This window comes from Bufo gargarizans, chromosome 6 (assembly GCF_014858855.1).
Source record: "Bufo gargarizans isolate SCDJY-AF-19 chromosome 6, ASM1485885v1, whole genome shotgun sequence".
NCBI classification, from domain to species: domain Eukaryota; kingdom Metazoa; phylum Chordata; class Amphibia; order Anura; family Bufonidae; genus Bufo; species Bufo gargarizans.
This window is the reverse complement of record NC_058085.1, coordinates 279,398,838-279,424,890: the sequence shown is the minus strand read 5'-3', so window position 1 is coordinate 279,424,890 and position 26,053 is coordinate 279,398,838. Positions and strand designations below refer to the sequence as shown.

General features: G+C 44.1%; 1 protein-coding gene across 1 annotated transcript in view; it reads left to right on the top strand.

The window, feature by feature from the left end:
• LOC122941839 (chloride channel CLIC-like protein 1) overlaps positions 1–26,053 on the top strand; it is a 292,415-nt gene that overhangs the window by 10,376 nt on the left and 255,986 nt on the right. The window contains exon 2 of the mRNA XM_044299300.1: positions 18,535–18,991. Coding sequence (XP_044155235.1) covers positions 18,581–18,991 — 411 coding nt within the window. The 5' untranslated portion in view covers positions 18,535–18,580. The remainder of the gene's footprint in view (positions 1–18,534; positions 18,992–26,053) is intronic.

The following is a 26,053-nucleotide window of genomic DNA, read 5'->3' as shown; positions in this document are numbered from 1 at the left end:
AGAAAAAGCTCATCAAACACAAAGGGGCAGAAAGGGGACCTGGCAAGCTTGACTTCAAGCTTGAAAGCCCTGCCCCTTGACTTCAAGATCCTTATTTGCATACAGCCTGTGTCGGAATCAAAGTTATTTTTTTGCAGAGATCATGCCCATCGGATGACTTGGACAAACACAACATCAAAACACCAGAGGACATCAGATGTAAGGTACTACATGCAATTTTAGATGCCATTTTAGAGTTGACAGGTTCCCTTTAAATATTCATCTGGATTTGTCATCAATCTCTGATCAGTGTGTGTCAAGCTCCCGGTACCCCCACCAATAGTAAGCCAAGCACAGTGCTTACATAACTGAAGGTCAGGATTGTTGACAGAAACAAAACCTCTCTGCCCAAACCCATTTTCATGGATTTATTCCAGTTAAAGGTGAGGACTAAATATTTACCATACTCATCAAACCTCTCTAGAACGTTATCTACTGATCTAATTAAACCCAACCCAAGTACCGCAGAATATCATCTGCAAATAATGATACTGTTTTAGTCTCATCTCTCAGGTTCCTTGATCCAGTCTTAAAAAGCTTTATTAATGAAAATAGCAAATGGTACAGGTGTCTTCTCCTCCTGCTTATCTCAAACACCTCAGACATTAAAGGGGATGTTCATCTTTGGGTGGCCTTTTTGTCCAGCCTATCCCCCTACCCTCACAGTCACCATATCCTTGAAGGAAAGCATACTTACCTGTTCCCCACGGCTGAATTCCAGGTCTTTCAATCCTCTGCCGTCCTCTGCACTACGCTAGGAAGCAGGGGCGTAACTAGAAGTGACTGGGCCCCACAGCAAATATTTGTAAGGGCCCCCCTCAGCGCGCTTCGCACCTCCCTCCTCCTGTGTAAACCCCACTCCTTTGGCACAGTGTAGCGGTATACTGTATATTGTGTGGCACAGTATAGAGGTATACTGTATATTGTGTGGCACAGTATAGAGGTATACTGTATATTGTGTGGCACAGTGTAGCGGTATACTGTATATTGTGTGGCACAGTGTAGAGGTATACTGTATATTGTGCGGCACAGTGTAGCGGTATACTGTATATTGTGTGGCACAGTGTAGAGGTATACTGTATATTGTGGGGCACAGTGTAGCGGTATACTATATATTGTGTGGCACAGTGTAGCGGTATACTGTATATTGTGTGGCACAGTGTAGAGGTATACTGTACATTGTGTGGCACAGTGTAGCGGTATACTGTATATTGTGGGGCACAGTGTAGAGGTATACTGTATATTGTGGGGCACAGTGTAGAGGTATACTGTATATTGTGTGGCACAGTGTAGAGGTATACTGTATATTGTGGGGCACAGTGTAGCGGTATACTGTATATTGTGTGGCACAGTATAGAGGTATACTGTATATTGTGTGGCACAGTGTAGAGGTATACTGTATATTGTGTGGCACAGTGTAGAGGTATATTGTGAGGCACAGTGTAGCGGTATACTGTATATTGTGTGGCACAGTGTAGAGGTATATTGTGAGGCACAGTGTAGCGGTATACTGTATATTGTGTGGCACAGTGTTGAGGTATACTGTATATTGTGTGGCACAGTGTAGAGGTATACTGTATATTGTGTGGCACAGTGTAGCGGTATACTGTATATTGTGTGGCACAGTGTAGCGGTATATTGTGAGGCACAGTGTAGAGGTATACTGTATATTGTGTCGCACAGTGTAGCGGTATACTGTATATTGTGTGGCACAGTGTAGAGGTATACTGTATATTGTGTGGCACAGTAGCAGTATACTGTATATTGTGAGGCACAGTGTAGAGGTATACTGTATATTGTGAGGCACAGTGTAGCGGTATACTGTATATTGTGAGGCACAGTGTAGCGGTATACTGTATATTGTGTGGCACAGTGTAGCGGTATATTGTGAGGCACAGTGTAGAGGTATACTGTATATTGTGTCGCACAGTGTAGCGGTATACTGTATATTGTGTGGCACAGTGTAGAGGTATACTGTATATTGTGTGGCACAGTAGCAGTATACTGTATATTGTGAGGCACAGTGTAGAGGTATACTGTATATTGTGGGGCACAGTGTAGCGGTATACTGTATATTGTGGGGCACAGTGTAGCAGTATACTGTACATTGTGGGGCACAGTGTAGGCTATATGTGCATAACATAAACATACTCCACATGAACACTTACAGTTACTTGGCTCGGCCCTTGGGGATCTCGGACGCCACTTCCACACTTGGCCGGGGGCTCGGCGGAGCTGATGTTGTGTTTTATCCTAATGAGAAAGATTTTATAATAAGGATTTGGAGAAGGGGCAGTGGGATAGCAAAGCAGGGAGAGGCCGGTGCTGCTACTAGGGGGTCATACCATGGGGCAGTAATAAAACCCACCATAATGCCCCCCCCCCCAGTAGTAATAATTCTCCTTATAATGTGACAGTGCAAAAAATACACCCTTGTAATGCCCCCAGTTGAGCTAATGTCCCCATAGTGCCCCCATAATGTGCCAGTATAAAATACCCCTATATAGTGCCCCCAGTAAATTCCCCCATAGTGCTCCTCTCCCCCCTTCCTGCTAGTGCCCCCCAAAATGTACCAGTATAAAATGCCCCATATATAGTGCCCCAGTAGATGCCCCTCAGTGCCCGGCCTCTGATAGGCTGCCAGCCTAGTGTCCCCCATAATGCCCCCCAATAATGTGCCAGTATCAAGTGCCTCTCCCCCCCCCCCACATGTCCCAGTATCATAGTGCCATCTCCCCCCATGTGCCAGTATCAAGTGCCTCTCTCCTTCCCACCCCCCATGTGTCAGTATCAAGTGCCTCTCTCTTCCCCCCATGTGCCAGTATCATAGTGCCATCTCCCCCGCAAAAAAGTGCCAGTATTAAGTGCCTCTCCCCCCATGTGCCAGTATCATAGTGCCAACCCCCCCCCCCCACACATGCCAGTATCAAGTGCCTCTCTCCTCCCCCCCCATGTCCCAGTATCATAGTGCCATCTCCCCCCCCCCCCACTTAAAAGTGCCAATATCAAGTGCCTCTCTACCTCCCCCCTCCCCATGTGCCAGTATCAGGTGCCTCCCCCCCCCCATGTGCCAGTATCAAGTGCCAACCCCCCCTCTCCCCTCCAGGTGCCAGTATCAGGTGCCTCCCCCCCCCCCCCATGTCCCAGTATCATAGTGCCATCTTCCCCACCACCACCACCACAAAAAAAGTGCCAGTATCAAGTGCCTCTCTCCCTCCCCCCCCCCCCCCCATGCCAGTATCAGGTGCCTCTCTCCCCCCCCATGCCAGTATCAGGTGCCAACCCCACTCCCCCCCATGTGCCAGTATCAGGTGCCTTCCGCTCCCCCCATGGCAGTAACAGTGGGTATTAAAAAAATAATAATAAACACTTCTACTTACCTCCATGTCAGCGATGCGATGCAGCCTCTTCCTGTGTCCCGCCTTGTATGTCCTTATATGGAGTCAGTGCTTGTATTTCAGAAAAGAGTCTGCTGGGATTCGAACCCACGACCTTCTGCTTCAGAGGCAGAACAGCTAACCACTAGACCATAGGAGATGCCTTGATGCTGGCTGAAAAAATATGAGACTTCTACTGTTATAGCTGGCTAAGTGTACATCTATACACATGGCAGCTGCTCATATATAGAGATGTAGCAGAGCTGAATGTGCTGAGACAGCTGTCATATACAGATATAGCAGTATCTCAGATATATCTCTATATGACAGCTGTTCCAGCACACTCAGCTCTGCTATATCTCTATATATGATAGCTGTCATGTGTATAGATGTAGCAGAGCTGGGTGTGTTTAGGCATCTGTCATGTGTATAGATGTAGTAGAGCTGGGTTTGCTGGGGCAACTGTCATATATAGAGATATAGCAGAGCTGAGCGTGCTGGGACAGCTGTCATATAGATATATAGCAGTGCTGGTGTGTTGGGGCAGCTGTCATGTGTATAGATGTAGCAGAGCTGGCTGTGTTTCGGCAGCTGTCATGTGTATAGATGTAGTAGAGCTGGGTGTGTTTGGGCATCTGTCATGTATAGATGTAGTAGAGCTGGGTTTGCTGGGGCAGCTGTCATATATAGAGATATAGCAGAGCTGAGTGTGCTGGTGCAGCTGTCATGTGTATAGATGTAGCAGAGCTGGGTGTGTTTAGGCATCTGTCATGTGTATAGATGTAGTAGAGCTGGGTTTGCTGGGGCAGCTGTCATATATAGAGATATAGCAGAGCTGAGTGTGCTGGGACAGCTGTCATATAGATATATAGCAGTGCTGGTGTGTTGGGGGCAGCTGTCATGTGTATAGATGTAGCAGAGCTGGCTGTGTTTCGGCAGCTGTCATGTGTATAGATGTAGTAGAGCTGGGTTTGCTGGGGCAGCTGTCATATATAGAGATATAGCAGAGCTGAGTGTGCTGGGACAGCTGTCATATAGAGATATAGCAGTGCCTGGTGTGTTGGGGGCAGCTGTCATGTGTATAGATGTAGCAGAGCTGGCTGTGTTTTGGCAGCTGTCATGTGTATAGATGTAGTAGAGCTGGGTTTGCTGGGGCAGCTGTCATATATAGAGATATAGCAGAGCTGAGTGTGCTGGTGCAGCTGTCATGTGTATAGATGTAGCAGAGCTGGGTGTGTTTAGGCATCTGTCATGTGTATAGATGTAGTAGAGCTGGGTTTGCTGGGGCAGCTGTCATATATAGAGATATAGCAGAGCTGAGTGTGCTGGGACAGCTGTCATATAGAGATATAGCAGTGCCTGGTGTGTTGGGGGCAGCTGTCATGTGTATAGATGTAGCAGAGCTGGCTGTGTTTTGGCAGCTGTCATGTGTATAGATGTAGTAGAGCTGGGTTTGCTGGGGCAGCTGTCATATATAGAGATATAGCAGAGCTGAGTGTGCAGGGACAGCTGTCATATACAGATATAGCAGTGCTAGGTGTGTTTGGGCAGCTGTCATGTGTATAGATGTATTTTTTTTTTTTTTTTACAGTCAGTTGTAATGCAGCCTTTATGGCTGTGAGGGTAAATGCTTTGCCACTGATTCACTAATAGATTGGAGGTTGTGGGTTCGAATCCCAGACCAGGAGACTTTAGCAGACAGTAAAATTAGATCACACTAGCGGCTGCTGTGAAGGGCCCCTGAACACGATATTTAACTAACTTAAAAATAAACTGTCACACACGCTGCCGGGGCGCCGGGCCCCCTTGGCAGCCCGGGCCCCGAAGCAGCTGCTTCCCCTGCTTCCCCGGTAGTTACGCCACTGCTAGGAAGCTTCCAGTTTGATGGGGATCACCAGACACATGGTGGACACATCACCAATGCAGTGGCCATGTGACCCCTGTCAAACCAGATGATGACACATGGAGACAGTAGCGTCTTGAGACCAAATGAGTCAGAACCTAGAGGTAGGTAGCAGGTAAGTATACTTCCCTCTACAGACCCATTACAACCCATTTAAATCATTAATCCCAACTCTTGCTAAAAAGGGAGATACAACCATTATATAAATTTTATAACGCCCATACAGTTGTATCATGACTAGAGATGAGTGAATAGAATCCCACAAAGTGGAATTCGATCCGAATTTCAGGATAAATTTGATTCACCTCGAAGCCGAATTTCCTTGTGCTTCATGTTAGCGAATCGATTTAACCTAAAATAGTGTAAAAAAAACTAAAAAATTCATACTTGCCGCCTCCATTTGCTCACGGTGGGCCACCAGCTTGATTGAAGATCTCGGCCGAAATCCCATGCGTGGAGATGTATGACGTCACCACACTGCGCAAGATTTTGCTCCAGATCTTCAAGCAAGATTTTTTACACTCAGCTGCCGCAGTCATGTATGGATGCGACATCTGAGGGGTACAATGATGGGGGCGGCGCTATTGCAGCTCCCTGTCATTGCACCCGCTAGTTACAAAAAAATGCGTTTCGTGACAAAGTAATTCGTCACACAATCAATTTTTTTGTAAAGTTAGGCGAATTAGCCTAATCAAACTTTTCATAAATTCGCTCATCTCTAATCATCACGTTTTTGCTGGAGAGAATGGGCCAGATTTATCATGACTCTGACAGCTCACTCCACTTTCACATATGGCTAAAGTCAGTTTTTGCTAACTCAGATTTATGATCGTCCCTTTAAGACTGATAAATGTGGTTTAACGGTAGCAGTTTATCCGTCAGTAAGCGGCTTTACAAAAGTCGCACGTCTTTACGAAAAAGTCGCATGTTCTTTTAAAAAGTCGCATAAGATAAGCATGGTCTGCGCTGGAGTGATTTTGTGCATTATTTTGCGACTTTTTAGCGACTTTTTAAATTGTCGCAATAGTAAATCTGTCTAGATATTAACTTACATAAGAAAACAAATCCACTTTCATAAAACTAGCGAGCATAGCATAGAGCCAATAAAAGTTGCAAATTTTTGCGATTGTGCAAAAATTTGCTACTTTTTGACTCCGTTATTCTGACTTGAGCTAATGATAAATCTGGCCCAATATGTGAGCATCTTTGCATCTGACCCCCAGCTTCATGTGAGGCTATGGTGCAACTCTAAAGCCTCTTTCACACGGGCGTCGCGTGTGAGGGCCGGACAAGATGCGGGTGGGTTGCGGGAAAATGCGTGATTTTTTTTCCGCACAAGTGCAAAGGGTTTTAATGCATTTTGCACATGTGTGAGAAAAATCGGCATGTTTGGTATCTGGACCTGAACCCGGACTTCTTCTGGGTTTGGGATCTGTGTGTAGATTTTTTTTTTTTTTTAGTAAATTAGGGATGGAGGGGTTAAAAAAATAAAATAAATTATTAAACTCGCCTCATCCACTAGTTTGCACAGCTTGGCTTGTCTTCTTTCTTCTCCTTTGAGGACCTGGGAGGAGGAAAAGGACCTTTGGTGACGTCACTACGCTCATCACATGGTCTGTCACATGGTCCATCACCATGGTATTGGACCATGTGATGAGCGCAGTGACGTCACCAAAGGTCCTTTACCTCCCAGGTCCTCAAAGGAGAAGAAAGAAGACGAGCCGGGCTGTGCGAACAAGTGGATGAGCTGAATTATTATTATTTTTTAACCCCTCCATCCCCAATTTACTTAGCATTCTGTATTAAGAATGCTATTATTTTCCCTTATAACCATGTTATAAGGGAAAATAATAAACATTGGGTCCCCATCCCGATAGTCTCCTAGCAACCATGCGTGGAAATCGCACCGCATCCGCACTTGCTTGCGAATGCTTGCGATTTTCACGCAGCCCCATTCACTTCTATGGGGCCTGCATTGCGTGAAAAACACACAATATAGAGCTTGCTGAGATTTGCACGCAACGCACAAGTGATGCGTGAAGATCACCGCTCATGTACACAGCCCCATTGAAGTGAATGGGTCCGGATTCAGTGCGGATGCAATGCATTCACCTCACGCCTTGCACTCGCGCTGAATTCTCGCCTGTGTGAAAGGAGCCTAAGTAGTTCAGCCCCAGGACCTGCACATATATGCTGAGTGCAAAGAGGCCCTCAGGCTACAGTCATGTGAAAAAATTAGGACACCCTTTGAAAGCATGTGGTTTTTTGTAACATTTTTAATAAAAGGTTATTTCATCTCCGTTTCAACAATACAGAGAGATTAAGGTAATCCAACTAAACAAAGAAAACTGAAGAAAAGTCTTTTCAAGATCTTCTGTAAATGTCATTCTACAAAAATGCCTATTCTAACTGAGGAAAAAGATAGGACACCCTTGCCCCTAATAGCGAGTGTTACCTCCTTTGGCTGAAATAACTGCAGTGAGACGGTTCTTGTAGCCATCTACCAGTCTTCGACATCGGTCTGAGGAAATTTTACCCCACTCCTCAATGCAGAACTTTTTCAGCTGTGAGATGTTTGAGGGGTTTCTTGCACGTACAGCCCTTTTCAAGTCACCCCACAGCATCTCAATGGGATTCAAATCTGGACTTTGACTTGGCCATTCCAGGACTCTCCATTTCTTCTTTTTCAGCCAATCTTTGGTTGATTTACTAGTATGTTTTGGGTCATTGTCATGTTGCATGGTCCAGTTCCGCTTCAGCTTTAATTTTCTAACTGATGGTCTCACATGTTCTTCAAGCACCTTCTGATACACAGTAGAATTCATCGTGGATTCTATGATGGTGAGCTGACCATTTCCTGCTGCAGCAAAGCAGCCCCAAACCATGACACTTCCACCTCCATGCTTCACAGTTGGTATGAGGTTCTTTTCTTGGAATGCTGTGTTTGGTTTACGCCAAACATGTCCTCTGCTGTTGTGTCCAAATAATTCAATTTTGGACTCATCTGTCCAAAGAACATTATTCCAGAAGTCCTGGTCTTTGTCAACTTTATCTCTGGCAAATGTCAGTCTGGCCTCGATGTTTCTCTTGGAAAGCAAAGGTTTCCTCCTTGCACACCTCCCATGCAAGTTAAACTTGTACAGTCTCTTTCTGATTGTAGAGGCATGTACTTCTACATCAACAGTAGCCAGAGCCTGCTGTAGTTCTCGAGATGACACTTTAGGGTTTTTGGAGACCTCTTTTAGCATCTTGCGGTCTGCTCTTGGGGTGAACTTGCTGGGGCGACCAGTCCTGGGCATGTTGGCAGTTGTTTTGAAAGCCCTCCACTTGTAGACTATCTTCCGGACAGTGGAATGGCTGATTTCAAAATCTTTTGAGATCTTTTTAAATCCCTTCCCAGACTCATAGGCTGCTACAATCTTTTTTCTGAAGTCCTCTGACAGCTCTTTTGCTCTCACCATGGTGCTCACTCTCACTTCAACAGTCAGGAGCACACCAAACTAAATGTCTGAGGTTTAAATAGGGCAAGCCTCATTCAACATGCAGAGTAACGATCTACTAATTATGTGCACCTGGTGTGATATACCTGTGTGAGATCTGAGCCAATTTAAGAGGGAATACATGTGAGGGTGTCCTATCTTTTTCCTCAGTTAGAATAGGCATTTTTGTAGAATGACATTTACAGAAGATCTTGAAAAGACTTTTCTTCAGTTTTCTTTGTTTAGTTGGATTACTTTAATCTCTCTGTATTGTTGAAACGGAGATGAAATAACCTTTTATTAAAAATGTTACAAAAAACCACATGCTTTCAAAGGGTGTCCTAATTTTTTCACATGACTGTATATAGTGGCAAACACTGAGACGCCAGGAAATTGAATACAGCTGGTTATTGTCTATAGCAGGGTTTCTCAACTCCGGTCCTCGGGACCCACCTACCAGTCAGGTTTTGAGAATATCCCACAGAATGAACACCTGTTGTAAGTCCTGAGCATGGGCACTAATTTATATCACCTGCTCGATACTAAGAAAATCCTGAAAACATGACTGGTAGGTGAGTTCTGAGGACCAGAGTTGAGAAACCCTAGTCTATTGGCTAAGCGAGGGTGTGAGAACACAGCCGAGAACACAAAGGAACAAAGCAGGGACGCTTCTTGGTGCAGTAAATCAATTTCAAGGGATAAACCAAACACAACCCACACAGATGTGCACTAACCTGAAAGAGTTGTGCAATAACATAGGCACAACTCTATTTAGGGCATGTGTCCAAACAATTAGAGAGAGTATGTCATTGCTCCACCTGGACTCCTTATGTGCCCTTGTTCTGTGGGAGGCAAGATCAGGGATGCAGACAAGAACAGGATAATCATTAGTGTATGTATTTATTTTTCTTTCCACTACTTCCCCACCTAATGCTAGAGGGTGTTAAAGGGGTATTCCAGTTGTAGCAAGTTATCAGGGCCCCCAAAATCAATGGAGCGACATGTCGAGCATACCCACTGACACTCCATTCTAGGGAAGTACAGCGCCCAACTGTTTCCAGAACTCCCAAAGAAATGTTAAGTGGCATTGAAGAGGGTTGTTCCTGTAATAAGATGCTTAGGAACTAAAGCCATCATGTGTTTGTCCCACATAGGCTTCCATAGTTGGATTTTGAATATCTGGTTGCTATAATGACAAGGGAGTAATGGAAACCCCTGAAGCTGATTATTTTGGAATTGATGGGGGTCATTTATGAATAGATATACGCCAATTTTTGCCATATATCTGTCGCAGATTCGGTCCCTTTTAACGCCAGATACGCCAGTCTCATTTATTATTTTCTACACGTGTTTTAGGCATAGAAAATGAAGCAATCTGCGCCATATGCGTTTCTACTAATGACGAATGAAAGCTCAGTGACATCATGTTCTACCTATTGATGTTAGATTGAAGCCTATGTTCTGGATATAATACATGTGTAGGCCAATACTTGTACTGAGCCTGATGAAGACATCGGCGCATTGTGGAAAAGTGTTGCTAATAAAAATCTGTGTGAACAGGTTAACTCCTCCTGGCAATAGCTTTGGAAGGGGGGTTAGAATGCAAAAATCTTTGGTGCCCAGTATACTGGAGCTTATCTTGTTAGGGGGACAGAGTCGGGGGCACACTGCTATATGGGCATTAATGAACTGGGTTCTGGCGGGCATTTATGTATCCTGGCTTACCTGAAGCCTCCAAGGGGTGGATCTGGGAGTTTAGATTTTGGAGCTGAAAAGAGGAACACTAGAGGATTAGTGGGATCACAGAAGAGGATGAGGATTTTGAAATCCTTCATGAATTCCTGGGGAAATAAGAAAAGTAAAGGGGATCTTGCTGCTTGTAATCAAAAAGTGGTGCGATCGACTATACTAGACTTCAGTTTGGTAAAAAAAAAAAAATTCAAAACGAGACTTTAGTATTTACTATGGTAATGCGCAGTGTAGCAGCGCATACAAAGTCGTGATCTGCACCGTCTCAGGGCCTCTCTGCTTGCACAGCTTCTCGAAGCACAGGCATGAGCAGGAGAGCTTTCCCCTCTCTGCTCAAAAAGTCTGATGAACGAAGTACGAATCGATTCGCTCATCTCTAATTAACTTTCACACTTACGTTGCTGTTTTACGTTATTGAGATCTGGCAGAGGATCTCAAAACCGGAAAAAAACCTTTCCATTTAGTCTTCATGCATTGTGAATGGATAGAGATCCGTTCAGGATGCATCAGGATGTCTTCTGTTCCGTCAGCAAAACTATGTAAGTCAATGGTGAAAGATTTGTTCTTTTCAGGATGCATCCGTTCCCATTAGGAATCGGTTGTGTGAAATCAGAATAATAGAAAGAACGGATCCGCCACTAAATGCATTGAAAGTCAATAGGTGACGGATCCGTTTTGATTTCTCACAACCGCATCATAACGGAAAGGACGAATCCTGATGTGCAAAATCAAAACTGATCCGTTTTGCCTGGTAGCATTTTTTTAATTTATTTGGCTATTCCAGGGCACTTTTATATTGATTGGACCTGGGCAACCCATCACGGATCATCCCTTGTACTTGTTCCGCTGATCCACTACTTGCGGGCAGGAGCTCAGTCACTTCAGTGCGCGATCCCGTCCTGCGGCACATGATCCCGCGAGAGCCGTGACCTCCCGAGACGGGTCTCGCGGGATCACGCACCACAGGACTGGATTGCGCAACGAAGTGACTGAACTCATCCCCATGCAGCCCGCAAGTAGCGGATCAGCGGAACAAGTACAAGGGATAATCCGTGATGGGTTGCCCAGGTCCAATCAATATAAAAGTGCCCTGGAATAGCCAAATAAATAAAAAAAAATGCTACCAGGCCAGCATAACATTCGGGCACTGGACAAAACATCCGGGGCTCAAGCCCCGAATGTTTTGACCTAACGACGCCCTTGTCCACAGAGACCTAGGATGTATAATTGGAGTCATCATATGGATTTGGCACGTGAACTATGTAGTTAGCTAGAAGAACATCATTTTTGTGTGAGCGAAAAACACTTTACGTTACTTTTCATAAATCTGTCCCAGTATAACATATGTATTGATGGTTGCATGTATAAAAACTAAATCAGAAGTTTGTGCTTACAGTGTATGGCGAATTCCTTAGTGAAAGTTCTATGAATACTCGACAAGTCTGGTGCCAACTGCTTTTTAGTATTGAATTAATGTTTATTTCCAATTGGATTATTTATTGCTGCTCTTTCATTTTATGAACTTCAAATTTATAGTCTTCTTTTGTAGTGTTTTATAATAATCACAAAATTAAACTTTTATAAAAAAAACTGACCCTAGAGCAGGCAGGATCTCATTACATATCATTATGGACTGGAATGCCTTTCTGCAATAAGGAACAAAACCGGCACCACTGTTCCTTACTGCAGTATCTGGGGCAACGCCTGTCGACCGTGCACCCATATCTCCGTGCAGTGCCGCCCGATTTATCTACAACATGGAATTCCTTTCTGTCATTTCTTTATATAAAAGGTACATTACATCATGTTTTAAAGGAGCTGAACCCGGACATATCCCCATTTTCAAGGCAGCCCCCCTGACCTGAGCATCGGAGCAGTTCATGCTCCGATGCTCTCCTTTGCCCTGCGCTAGCCCGGCAGTGTGTTGTTGTAAATAAAAAGAGCCCTTGCCCTGCGCGATCCAGCACAGGGCAAAGGAGAGCATCGAAAAATGAACTGCTCCGATGGTAGCATCATGGGGGCAACCTGGGTAAAATTATGGATATGTCCTGGTTCAGCTCTGAACCTGGACAACCCCTTTAAGTTTTCCCTTTGGACTTGATTTTTCAAAAGGGCGATATACACAATTTCTCCTAAAAATTTAAACAAATGTTAGCTGTGAATTAGAAATCATTATGCAAGTCACAAATTATGGATAGTAGTATATTCTTGTACATATGAGGCAGTATTATAGTAGTTCTAGTCTTGTACATTAGAAGCAGTGTTATAGTAGTTATATTATTGCACTTAGGTGGTAATATAAGGCTACATCTACACAACGACATTTGTTGCGCGACAATTTTTATAATGGCAGTCTACGGTGTTGCGTCGCATGTTGCAGTGCGACACCATAGACTGCCGTTATAAAAATTGTCACGCGACATTAGTGCAACAAAATGTTGCGCTCCAAATGTAGTTGTGCCTTATTTGTCGCGCGACTTATTGACGTCGTGTAGACGTAGCCTTATAGGAGTTATTCTTGTACCTAGGGACAACATTGCCGTAGTTATATTCTTGCACATAGAGGCCATTATTATTGGGGTTTTAGTTTTTAAACCAGCACCTGGATCAGAATACTTTTGTAATTGCATGTTCTAAATTTTGTTTAGCCACTGAGTTATTCAGTAAAATGTATCTGTATGGTGCCACCTGCTATTTGTTCCCCCCCCCCCCTTTTGTTTTTTCATTTCTTTGACCTGCTCACTGAGATGGCCGCACATGCTCAGTTTTATCCTTCAACTGCCTTCTGAGCTGTGATAGGGAGAGAGTGTGGCAGAATGGACACACCCCCTTCAGCTGCAGCAGAAAAGATACTCCCCTTGAATTCCTAGCTTCATATAAATATTGCATGAATGGGGAGATCTCTGGACCCACATGAGGTACAGGTCTGGTTCCAGCTTTGTGAGAAAGAGATTGTCATGTATTATATGATGTCAGATTATAATTTTTTACATTACTCATGGGATAACCCCTTTAAAGTAGTTGCATTCTTGTACATTTTGAGCAGTATTATAGTAGTTAGTTATATTCTAGTACATTTGGAGCCGTATTATAGTAGTTATATTCTTGTACATTTGGAGCAGTATTATAGTAGTTATATTCTTATACATTTGGAGCAGTATTATAGTAGTTATATTCTTGTACATATGGAGCAGTATTATAGTAGTTATATTCTTGTACATATGGAGCAGTATTATAGTAGTTATATTCTTGTACATATGGAGCAGTATTATAGTAGTTATATTCTTGTACATATGGAGCAGTATTATAGTAGTTATATTCTTGTAAATATGGAGCAGTATTATAGTAGTTATATTCTTGTACAGTTGGAGCAGTATTATAGTAATATTCTTGTACATTTGGAGTAGGGGTGGGCGATATAGGCGATATGCGATATGAATTTGGGCCACGATATGGATTTTCGCCATATCGCCTATATCGCCGGACCGCGATATGATCATTTTCTCCTGAGCCGGCCGGCACAGCAGAGGGAGGAGGAGGGAGTCCCTCCCTCCCCACTGTGCGCGGCTGCCGCTGAACACCAATGAGGACAGAGTAGGAGGAGGAGGGGAGGGACTGTGGCCACTGCACTACCAATGAATGTGCCGGCCATATCCCACAGGGTCCCCCTCCCCCCCCCCATCATTGGTGGCAGTTTGCAGTTCCGATCGGAGCCCCAGCAGTGTAATGCTGGGGCTCCGATCGGTTACCATGGCAGCCAGGACGCTATTGAAGCCCTGGCTGCCATGGTATGTTAGTGAGCAGAGAGCAGCGCATTATACTCACGTGCGCTGTGGCCGCCGGTCGCTCCTTCTCATAGGTCTGTGCGGCGGATAGCTAATGCTTACAGCATTAGCAATGCGCCGCACAGACCTATGAGAAGAAGGAGCGACCGGCGGCCACAGCGCACGTGAGTATAATGCGCTGCTCTCTGCTCACTAACATACCATGGCAGCCAGGACTTCAGCAGCGTGACTCCTGGCTGCCATGGTAACCGATCGGAGCCCCAGCATTACACTGCTGGGGCTCCGATCGGAACTGCAAACTGCCACCAATGATGGGGGGGAGGAGGGGGACCCTGTGGCCACTGCCACCAATGATTAATACTGGGGAGGGAGGGGGGGTTTGCGTTACCAGAAGGGGCAGATCAGAGGCTGGGGGAGAAGATCAGAGGCTGGGGAAGGGGGGCAGATCAGAGGCTGGGGAAGGGGGGGCAGATCAGAGGCTGGGGAGAAGATCAGAGGCTGGAGAAGGGGGGCATATCAGAGGCTGGAGAAGGGGGGCAGATCAGAGGCTGGGGAGAAGATCAGAGGCTGGAGAAGGGGGGCAGATCAGAGGCTGGAGAAGGGGGGCAGATCAGAGGCTGGGGGGGGGGCAGATCAGAGGCTGGGGGGGGCAGATCAGAGGCGGGGGGGGGCAGATCAGAGGCTGGGGGGGCAGATCAGAGGCTGGGGGGGGCAGATCAGAGGCTGGGGGGGGCAGATCAGAGGCTGGGGGGGGCAGATCAGAGGCTGCGGGGGGGGGCAGATCAGAGGCTGCGGGGGGGGGGGGGCAGATCAGAGGCTGGGGGAGCACATGAGAGGCTGGCGCCATGGTCAGCTCCCTGCTGTTGTGTGCACTATGCACAGGGCAGCAGGGAGAGTGTAAAGTCCTATTCACCCTAATAGAGCTCTATTAGGGTGAATATGACAAGGGTTCTAGCCCTTAAGGAGGCAAATAGTTAATAAATAAAAAGTAAAAAATAAATAAAATTTAAACACCCCCCCCCCCAATATAGAAAACAATATATCGCAATATATATCGCATATCGCACATGCTTAAAATTATATCGCAATATAGATTTTAGGCCATATCGCCCACCCCTAATTTGGAGCAATATTATAGTAGTTATATTCTTGTACAGTATTATAGTAGTCATATTCTTGTACATATGGAGCAGTATTATAGTAGTTTTATTCTGGGCTTATATATTATTTACTGGACTGCTTAGAGCACAGTAGAGCGGGTAATAGACGGGAACTAAAGAACTTGGGAAAGATTTTAAGGCTGCTTTCACATCAGTCAAGGATCCGTCATGGATTAGCAAAAACACTTCCGTTATGATAATATAACCGGCTGCATCCGTTCTGAACGGATCCGGTTGTATTAGCTCTAAAATGACGGATTCGGACCTAAAACCATTGTAAGTCATTGTATCTGAGAAAATGAATTCAGCATCATTGAATTACATTGTGTTTCACACCGGAAATGTCTTGATCAGTATGCCATAAAGCACACAAAAATGCTGCTTGAAACGTTGTTGTGTGCGGCATGGGAATGTAATGAAATGGAACACAATTAATTCTGGTACACTCCGTTCCATTCCGTTCAGTTTTGTCCCCATTGAAAATGAATGGTGACAAAAGTGAAGCGTTTTCCTGCAGTTTTGCGATCGTCTGCTGGACCTCAGAACCAGAAAGCAAAACACAGATGTGAAAGTAGTTTAAATTGCTTAATAAGTCTGCATTTGAATTTAATAGGCGGTATTATTAAGGTAGCTATAATGCTTTTACATAAGGAGCAGTATTATAGTAGTTACAGTGGCATGCAAAAGTTTAGGCACCTGTGGCCAAAATTACTGTTATTGTGAACAGTTGAAGGTGAAATGATCTCCAAAAGATGAAACACACTTTTCAACATTTTAACCCTTTCATGACTAGGTGAAAACGTCACCTCATCCCGCAAAAAATGAACCCCTGCATAAGACAATCGCTCAAAAAATAAAAACCAATGGCGCCTGTATACCAATCCATCAAAGTCTGTGCTACAAAAGCCGTATGGCACTCCTTCTTTTCAGTTCTGCCATGTGCTCCTACAGCAGTTTGACACCACATATATGGTGTTGCCGTATTCAGGAGAAAATGATTAACAAATTATGTGGTGCTTTTTCTCCTGTTACCGCTTGTAAAAATGAAAAATTTGGGGCTAAAGCAACATTTTATTGGAAGATAATGAAACTTTTCTTTTTCACTGCCAAGTGTTTTCTAATTCAGTAAAATGCTTATGGGGTCAAAGTGCTCAGTACACCCATTAATAAATTCTTTAAGTTGTTTTAGTTTCCAAAATCGGGTCACTTTTTGAGGGGTTCCACTGTAGGGGTACATCAGGGTCTCTTCAAATACAAAATGGTGCCCAAAAACCATTCTAGTAAAATCTGCCTCCAAAAACCATATGGCACTTCTTTCCTTCTGATCCCTGTCACGTGCCGCTACAGCAGTTTACTACCACATATGGCGTATTTCTGTAAACAGCAGAATTAGTGTAATGTATATTGAGGTTTCTTATGCTGTTTTTTTTCTGTTATTTTGAAAATGTAACCTATGAAAATAAAAATAATTTTTTTGCATAAATTATAAAGGAAATATATTATCTTTAAAGGGGTTGTCCTTCCATATAGATAGGAATATTGATGGTCATCAATATTCGATGGTCAGGGTTCCGGCACCCAGCTCCTCCCGCCAATCAGCTGTTTGAAGAGGAGGCGGTGCTCTTTGCAAGCGCTGCTTCGTCTTTATTATACTGCACACTGTCTCGGAAGTGGAGTGTAATGACAAATACTCACTCCATTCACTTGATTGGAGCGAGTACTTGTAATTACACCAGGCTGCAGCTCCACAGGATACAATGTGTAATGTAAAGACCAGGAAGCGGTGCTCGCATGGATTGATAGGTACAATAGTATAGTACTTTTTTTTTTTTTTTTTTTAACATAGGAGCAATATTATAGTAGTTCTATTCTTGTACTTAGGGAGCAATATTATTGTAGTTCTATTCTTGTACATAAGAGCAGTATTATAGTAGTAATATTCTTGTATATAGGGGCATTATTATGGTAGGTATTTTCTTGTACAAGGGAGGTATTATATTAGGTAGTATATTGTTTTTAATATTGTTCAGTTCATTGTTGTTTTATATTATGTTATTCATGCATCTGAAAAAAAAACACAAAAAAACAGACACTAGGATTGTCATCTTATTCATTTACATTCAGATGTATGTCACCAGTGCCCAAGGCAGTTTACTGACCTGCTCTGACATTTGTGGTTTTGGTTACTCCTTTAGGCAATTCTTAGTAAACATAGGGTGGCCGTCCTGGGGATTAAAACATTGACTTGACTGTCGAAATGTAAATGATATATGATACACAACTTGGACAGTCAAGACTGCCTTGATACTTGAGATCGTACATTTTTAAGTAAACTTGTCTTGAACCTGCTTTGTTTAATCAGTGTAAATGAATGATAAAAAATAATAATAATAGCACACTTGCTACAGAATTCTTTCGCCAAAAAGTGCGGAAACCTAAACCTAGACATAAAGACTGTCATGACGTTTTTTAAAACCCCTATGTTGGCTGTGCAATGACTAGGCAAGACTGTAAGCGTAAATGCCTTGTCTGTGTATATGTCAGCATAGTACTCCACAAGAAGCACATACATTTTATGAAGTTTATCCACAAGGTGGCATTCTATCTGCCTTATATGCATTAGTGCTTTTCTCATCAGATCACGGTTTTCATGATTCAGTACTATCTTACTGGTTATGACTAGTTTTAATGTCTTAGGTGCTGTGCTTATAATTTACTACGGGTGCCTTCACACGCTGTGCATTTTGTTGCAGAATTTTCTGCGACTGAAAATCGGTTCCATTCATTTGAATGGGGCAGCATGCACATGGACTTCTGCAAGCCCCATTCAGGTGGATGGAACTGATTTTCAGCCGCGCAAAATTCTGCATCAAAATTTGCAGCATGTGAAGGCCCCCTAATGGTTGTGCCCTTTCTTCAGGCCTAATGCCATTTGAACCATCCAGATTTTGAGTCTTTTTTATTTTTATTTTAGATGAACTGTATTTACTTCTAACACAATGCTTCTGATTTACTGCTTTAAAACGGTAGCTCTCTTTGCAGGCCTCTGCGGAATTAAGACTTCCTATAAAGAACAAGCTGCAACAGGATGGAATCGCTTGGTAGCTGGATTTTAAGCAAGGTCAACTTCTTGAGGCACAAAATAGTGGGTTTGCCAGAAACTGAACCTTCTCTTCCTCCTCCATGGTCCTTAGAGTCACCTTTCCAGAAGTGGATTATTTATTCCAAAGCCTCATTGGCTGCTGCTGTTGCTTGCTTCATCATCTTTATCATTTTACATTCCCGAAGACAGTTGGCAGTCCATAAGAAAATGATGGTCATTACAAAACTCACATCCCCACATTTAAAGGAGACTGTTGTGTCTGAGAATTGTATCTTGGACACCTGGCTTTACCATCTTTCATTGCTCCTAATATTTTGCATTTTCTTTTCCATTCCTTGGGAATGGGTTAGACTGTATCAAATAGAAGTAGCCAAGAAGTCAACCATCCTCTCTGAGGTAAGGACACTAAATATAAAAAAAATCTGAAGCTGCTTAAATAACTTTTTGTATTTTTGCTTGTCTAACAATTAAGTTCAGGCAGCAGAAACGAGAGATGTTTCAGACTCTCCTCTCATCCTTGTTTGTCGTTTTCTTCCATCTGTGTTTTTGGCCTACACCAAGTGTTCTGTTTTTTTATTGATGTGGAGTTGTTTTGCCATGTTTGATATGTGGGTCATCACTCATCGCAGTGGAAAGGCAATTTGTCTCCTGTAGAAAAACACATGAAACAAATATCCATGATCTAAACAAGATGCTCCAGCGAGAGCTAAAGAGGGAAACACTTTTCTGTATCAATGGTATCACTGCAATCTGCCATGAAATTTCTCATCTTGTGAGGTAGCCACCACCTTCTTTACCCATCTTCTTCTAGTTTACTATTGATCATGACCGATAAGGTCTGTAAAATTGGCACGGAAATAATAAGGTGATGGACAAGGTTGGTTAAAACCAGTCAAACAAATTTTTGATTTTATTTAACTTTTAGAAGCCAGGCTCTAAAGACCTGCATATATAGCTCTTCATTAAAAGAGAGTTTACAAAGTTAGGCACCAGTAGAAAATTTGCAGCTACCTGACTCCTGGTGTTTGAGGTCATTCGCCAAACTTAGGAATGGAAAAATATAACACAGTTAGGAAAGTATCTTGACATGACTACATTTATGTTAAAAGGGATTGTATGAGATTAGAAAACTAGGTCTGATATTTTTCTCCAACAACAGTGTCTCTCTAGTCCATAAGCAGTGTCTGGTATTGCAGCTTAACTTAAAGGGTTATACACATCTCAGACACTGATGGCATATTGCTAAGATATGCCATCAATGTCAGATAGGTGCGGGTACCACCTCTGGGACTTGCTCCTATGTCCAGCACGGGGCCCCTGAAATGAAGGCGAGCATGCCATATATGCAAGGCATGCTCTTCATTTACATCTATGGGAGTTCTGAAAATAGCCAAGTGAGCATGTTGAGCTATTTTCAGGAGTCCTGTAGCGGTGAATAGAGAGTGCACCACGCATGCATGCCCACTTCTCCACTGACCACAATGGAACTGCTGAATTAAGCAGAGTCAGGGTTAAGCTATTTTTGCAATTCCTGTAGCAGTGAATGGAGGGTGGCTGTGGTATGTTCTCCATTCACTTAGTCTTTTTCATTTGAATTTTGTAGTATGAAATACGGTCTATACAGTAGAGAGGTGCAGTTTCCAGGAAAAAAAGCTGCAGATCCATTGTAACAATTATGCCATCTGTGTGTTTTTTTTTTTTTTTTCCGTTTTTTTTTTTGCAGATCCATTGTAACAATGCCTAAAACGGACACTTATGGAGAGGATCTGTGGATGGCACTTATGGAGGGGATCTGTGGATGGCACTTATGGAGGGGATCTGTGGATGGCATTTATGGAGGGGATCTGTGGATGGCATTTATGGAGGGGATCTGTGGATGGCATTTATGGAGGGGATCTGTGGATGGCATTTATGGAGGGGATCTGTGGATGGCATTTATGGAGGGGATCTGTGGATGGCATTTATGGAGGGGATCTGTGGATGGCATTTATGGAGGGGATCTGTGGATGGCATTTATGGAGGGGATCTGTGGATGGCATTTATGGAGGGGATCTGTGGATGGCATTTATGGAGGGGATCTGTGGATGGCATTTATGGAGGGGATCTGTGGATGGCGCTGTTATTGGGGATCTGTGGATGGCGCTGTTATTGGGGATCTGTGGATGGCGCTGTTATTGGGGATCTGTGGATGGCGCTGTTATTGGGGATCTGTGGATGACGCTGTTATTGGGGGATCTGTGGATGGCGCTGTTATTGGGGGATCTGTGGATGGCGCTGTTATTGGGGGATCTGTGGATGGCGCTGTTATTGGGGGATCTGTGGATGGCGCTGTTATTGGGGGATCTGTGGATGGCGCTGTTATTGGGGGATCTGTGGATGGTGCTGTTATTGGGGATCTGTGGATGGCGCTGTTATTGGGGATCTGTGGATGGCGCTGTTATTGGGGATCTGTGGATGGCGCTGTTATTGGGGATCTGTGGATGGCGCTGTTATGGGGGATCTGTGGATGGCGGTGTTATGGGGGATCTGTGGATGGCGGTGTTATGGGGGATCTGTGGATGGCGGTGTTATGGGGGATCTGTGGATGGCAGTGTTATGGGGGATCTGTGGATGGCAGTGTTATGGGGGATCTGTGGATGGCGCTATGAGGGGGGGGACCTGTGGATGACTATTCTATGGGGGATCTATGGATGACACTATATAGCATCTTATGCTATATGTGTTATCCACAGATCTCCCCCTTAGCGGTATCATCCACAGATCCCCCTCCCCATAACAGTGCCATACACAGATTCCCTCCATAACAGTGCCATACACAGATCCCCAATAACAGTGCCATCCACAGATCCTTACAATGAAGCTCCAGTAACAGGCAGAGCAGGCGGCGGCGTAACGTCACTTACTCACGTGACGCGCCTGCTCCACCTACTTTATGAATGAAGCAGGCGGAGCAGGCGCGTCATGTCAGTAAGTGACGTTATGCCGCCGCCTGCTCTGCCTGTTACTGGAGCTTCATTGTAAGATAAGGAATACTGCTGTGCCGGTTAAGGAATACTGCTGTGAGCGGATGGGCCAGGGCTGTTGTGGGGAGGGGGATCTGTGTATGGCACTGTTATGGGGGATCTGTGTATGGCACTGTGCCTGCTACTAGAGCTTCATTGTAAGGTAATAAAGATACGGTGATCTAAAGTTCAAGGACCCGCAGGCATAGAGCCTGACCACCCGCTCCCGCCCGCATAGCAATGAATCGGCCGATTATTCGATAAATCCCGTCATCGAATATTATCAATAACGTTGATTAATCGTTGCAGCCCTAATACCAAGCGATCAAAAAGTCACTTGTACCCTAAAATGGTACAGTACCAATCAAACAGTCACCTCAACCTGCAAAAATTAAAGTAAAATATGGCTTTCAGAAAATGGCAACACAAAAACAAGACTTTTTTTTTTTCTAAAATGCTTTTACTGTGTAACACTTAACAAAAATAAAAATTAGACATATGAGGTATAGCTGCATCCATAATGACCTGCCCTGTAAAAATATCACATGATCTGCCCCTTCAGGTGAATGCCGTAAAATATAAATAAAAAACTGTGCCAAATCATCCATTTGCTCACCTTGCCCCCAAAAAATTTAATATTGAACGATCAAAAAAATCATATATTCCTAAAAATAGTACAAATTAAAATGTCTACTCTTCCTGCAAAAAAACGAACCTACACAAGACAATCTTTCTTAGAGCTCATGCACACGGCATGCCGTTTTTTTTCAGTCCGCAAATTGCAGATTTGCAGAACACTGATACCAGCCGTGTGTGTGTTATGCATTTTGTTGAACGGAACGCCCTGCCCTCTTTCGTACTGTCCTGTCCTTGTCCATAAAATGGACAACAATAGGACATGTTCTATTTTTTTTGCGGATCGCGGAAAGGACATACAGATGTGGAGAGCACACAGGTGTGCTGTCCGAATCTTTTGCAGCCCCATTGAGTCCACATCCAACCCACATAAAATGGGGTCAGATACAGATCAAAAATACGTTTGTGTGCATGAGCCCTCAAAAACTGGTGCAAAGAGAAACTGGCTTAGGTGGCCATAACAACAAACCGTAATCCATCTTTCATTTTTTGGAGCTCCTTTGGAAAATGAAAGGCTCAATCTGATTGGTAGCTCATGCAAATAAGCCAGTTTTCTTTTGCAGCAACTTTGATAAATCTACCCTCAGAATTTGTGTTTTATTCAGTTAATAGCGCACTATCCAGATGTTCTATCTCAGCCAATGGTAAAATATGAAACGCCCTACAAATATTGAGTTGTTTTGTGTGGTGTTTTATGCTAGTTTCATGTTTGTTTGTTTTTTAATAAACAGCAGCATGTTTTTATAGCATTTTTTTTCCAGGCATTTTTGCATAGGTTTCTCTACAGGGGGAAAAAAAAAGTATGAAAAATGCAATAAAAATGCTATGTGACTAAAAAGGCTTCAAAAAATGCATGCAAGAAACGCACAAATTAGTAAAGAAGTAGTGTGGAAGCCGCCTTTGAAATCTTCTATTCTGACTTGCAGGGTTTGCAGAGCTGTCAAACATGACTTCTCTGACACATTTTCTAAAATGCATGTGGAAACTGGGTCCTCTTTAATTCAAATTATGCCAGGGGTTATCCCCATATGCTAATTGGCCCCATACAAAGGAATTCTCATCTAACATTGTTATTTATATCTGATAAAGGGTAATATTGCATACTGCTCCCATCATACCGGTCACAAGCCCTAGTATCGCCCCACAGCTGTATTTTGTACACACTTTTTTTGTCTTGTAAAACACTGAAAAAATAAGAACATTTACATATCTGCTTTATGGGTCTGGAATACAACCAAGAGGCTGCTGGTCAAAAGAGAGACCAAGAAGTCTAATCTAGCCCCGGTTATCCCAAAACGCACACTACAAGAACATTTAACATTGGCATAAAAATGTGTGAGGCTCTGTCTGATAGAGAAGTCCACTTAAAGGAATAATTTAAAGTGGCCTCCAGCAACCTGTCCTAGAATGTGAATAAGGCCTCATGTACACGACCGTTGTTTTGGTCCGCATCCGAGTAGCAGTTTTCCAGGCCGTCCCTCCATGACAGCACCCACTGGAGGATGTCCTATTGGATCTCTGTAGGGACAGAAAGCGAGAGAGGTTAAAAAGGCCCCTCCCCACCCCTCCTACCAGTGTTCTTTCTGTCCCTACAGAGATAGGAGCAGAGAGGAGTATCCCTGCTATAGGTAGTGGGGAGCAACATGGGCCGAGGCTGGTCAGGGGGCTTATGCCTCTCCTCCTCAGCCTCAGATGCGGTCTAAGCTAGCACCCCTCTGGGAAGGGGTCCCCTAGCATGTTCCGGTATCTGTTTCCCAGAGAGCCGCGGTATCGGGACGCTGTCGCCGCTTCTCCTGTGGGAGCTCTGGGCGCAGCGTCTGCTCCGGGGCGCTCCTCTGATGATTGTGTCACGTCCCATGTGACCGAAAGTGACGCACAGACGAGACCGGAAGCTAATGGCGGCGCTCATCCATGCTGGAGGCCTCAGGATTCTGAGGCCTCGCATGAGGGATCGACTCTTCTTGAAATGAGTCCCCCGGAAGAGGAGGCGGAGCCGAGCGGCGACGATGGCAGGGCCAGGATGCTAAGTCCTTTTAAAAATGAAAAGTGATGTTAACTGCATGCAGCACACATCATGGAGGCCCAGGTATCTGTGAAGCAGGACGCTACTGCAGACCCCCTCGTCCAAGGAAATGTAAGTGAGGTCCTACATACTGGAGTTAACACTAGCAGGCCCTGGTTCTATATCTCCCTCTCCCCCTTGTCTCTTAAGGTGGAAAAAGAGGCTGGTCACAAACCACATGGTAACTCCCGGAAAAGAACAAAGAAATGCTGAACCTGCACCAAAAAGCTGGCAGAGTCTTACAAAAAAAAAACCCTATGCACAGATTGTTTGTCAAAAAATATTAAAGTAAGAACAACCATCCTTTCTGGCAGAATTAAGAGCCATAGTGAGGGAAGAAGTACAGGCGGCAGGAATGAGTCAGCCCCCTTCCCTTCCGGTCCCCTCTTCCCTACCTTCAAAACGTCCAAGAGTACAGCTGGACTCTGATTCAGAGGAGGAACCAGCGTATTATTCAGACGAGTTGGAGGAAGATCGTCCCACCTCTTTAGCGGAAGAGCCCAGGAGATTTCTGTTTTCTGCAGAGAATCTGGATCCGCTTCTAACAGCAGTTAGACAGACTATGGCGGTAGAAGAAGAAGAACAGACGCGCACCATACTGGACTAAATTTACGGCGGTCTAAGAGCTAAGAAAAGGAAACTCTTTCCCGTCAATTCTAACCTAAGGGATCTAATTAAAGATGAGTGGGAAGAGGGTGACAAGAAGCTTTATGTGCCTCGGGAATTTAAGAGCAGGCTGATCTTTAACCCGAAAGAAACAAAGCTTTGGGATGAAATACCGAAGGTGGACATTCAGGTTGCCAAGGTGGTGAAGAAGACTTCCATACCTTTTGAGGATTCCTGACAATTACCCTATGGATCGAAAGATGGATGGGCTTTTAAAGAAGGCATGGGAAGCATTGAATATTGCAGCTACCTCGGTATCCCGTGCCATGTGTTTATGGCTGGATCAGCTGGAAAAAGACATCCAGAGAAGAAACTCTGGAGTCCTTACCGCTATTGAAAATGGCGGCTTCATTTATGGCATATGCCTCTGCAGAATCAGTAAGGTTCGCGGCAAGTAATGATGCCCTCTCAAACACGGCAAGACGAGCCCTCTGGCTCAAATCTTGGACATTGCTTCTAAGAATAAGCTTTGTACAATCCCCTTTACTGGAGCGTATCTTTTTGGTCAGGTCCTTGACTCCATACTAGAAAGTGCGGCAGATAAAAAGAAAGGCTTCCCAGAGGAAAAAGTAAAAAAGCCTCAGCCCTTTCGTAAACCCTCAAAAAAGTTTCCAATCTCACAGAGGGGAAAGGGTAAGACGGGAGATAGAGCTACCCCAAAGGAGGAAGAGGAAGGGGTTTCCTCTTCAACCCAAATACCAGCACAAGTAAGCAATGACATCAGGCCGGTCGGGGGCAGACTCCGCTTATTCTGGGAGTCCTGGACTCGGATCACTCAGAATCCTCAATACAATCCGAGAAGGAGTGAAAATAGAGTTTGTGGTCCTCCCGCAGAGATCCTGATTACAGAGTTTCAATCAGCAAGTCAACAAAATCAACTATGTCTCGACTTACAGAAGCTGTTAAAATGCTATATGCTATAATACAGGTACCAGAGGAGCAGAAAGGCTTGGGCCACTATTCAAGACTATTCCTAATTTAAAAAAAAACCAGATCGGACCTTCAGAATGATTATTAATCTGAAATCCCTGAACAGGTCATTGGTATATCACAGATTAAAGATGGAATCTATAAAGACATCAATCCCGCTAA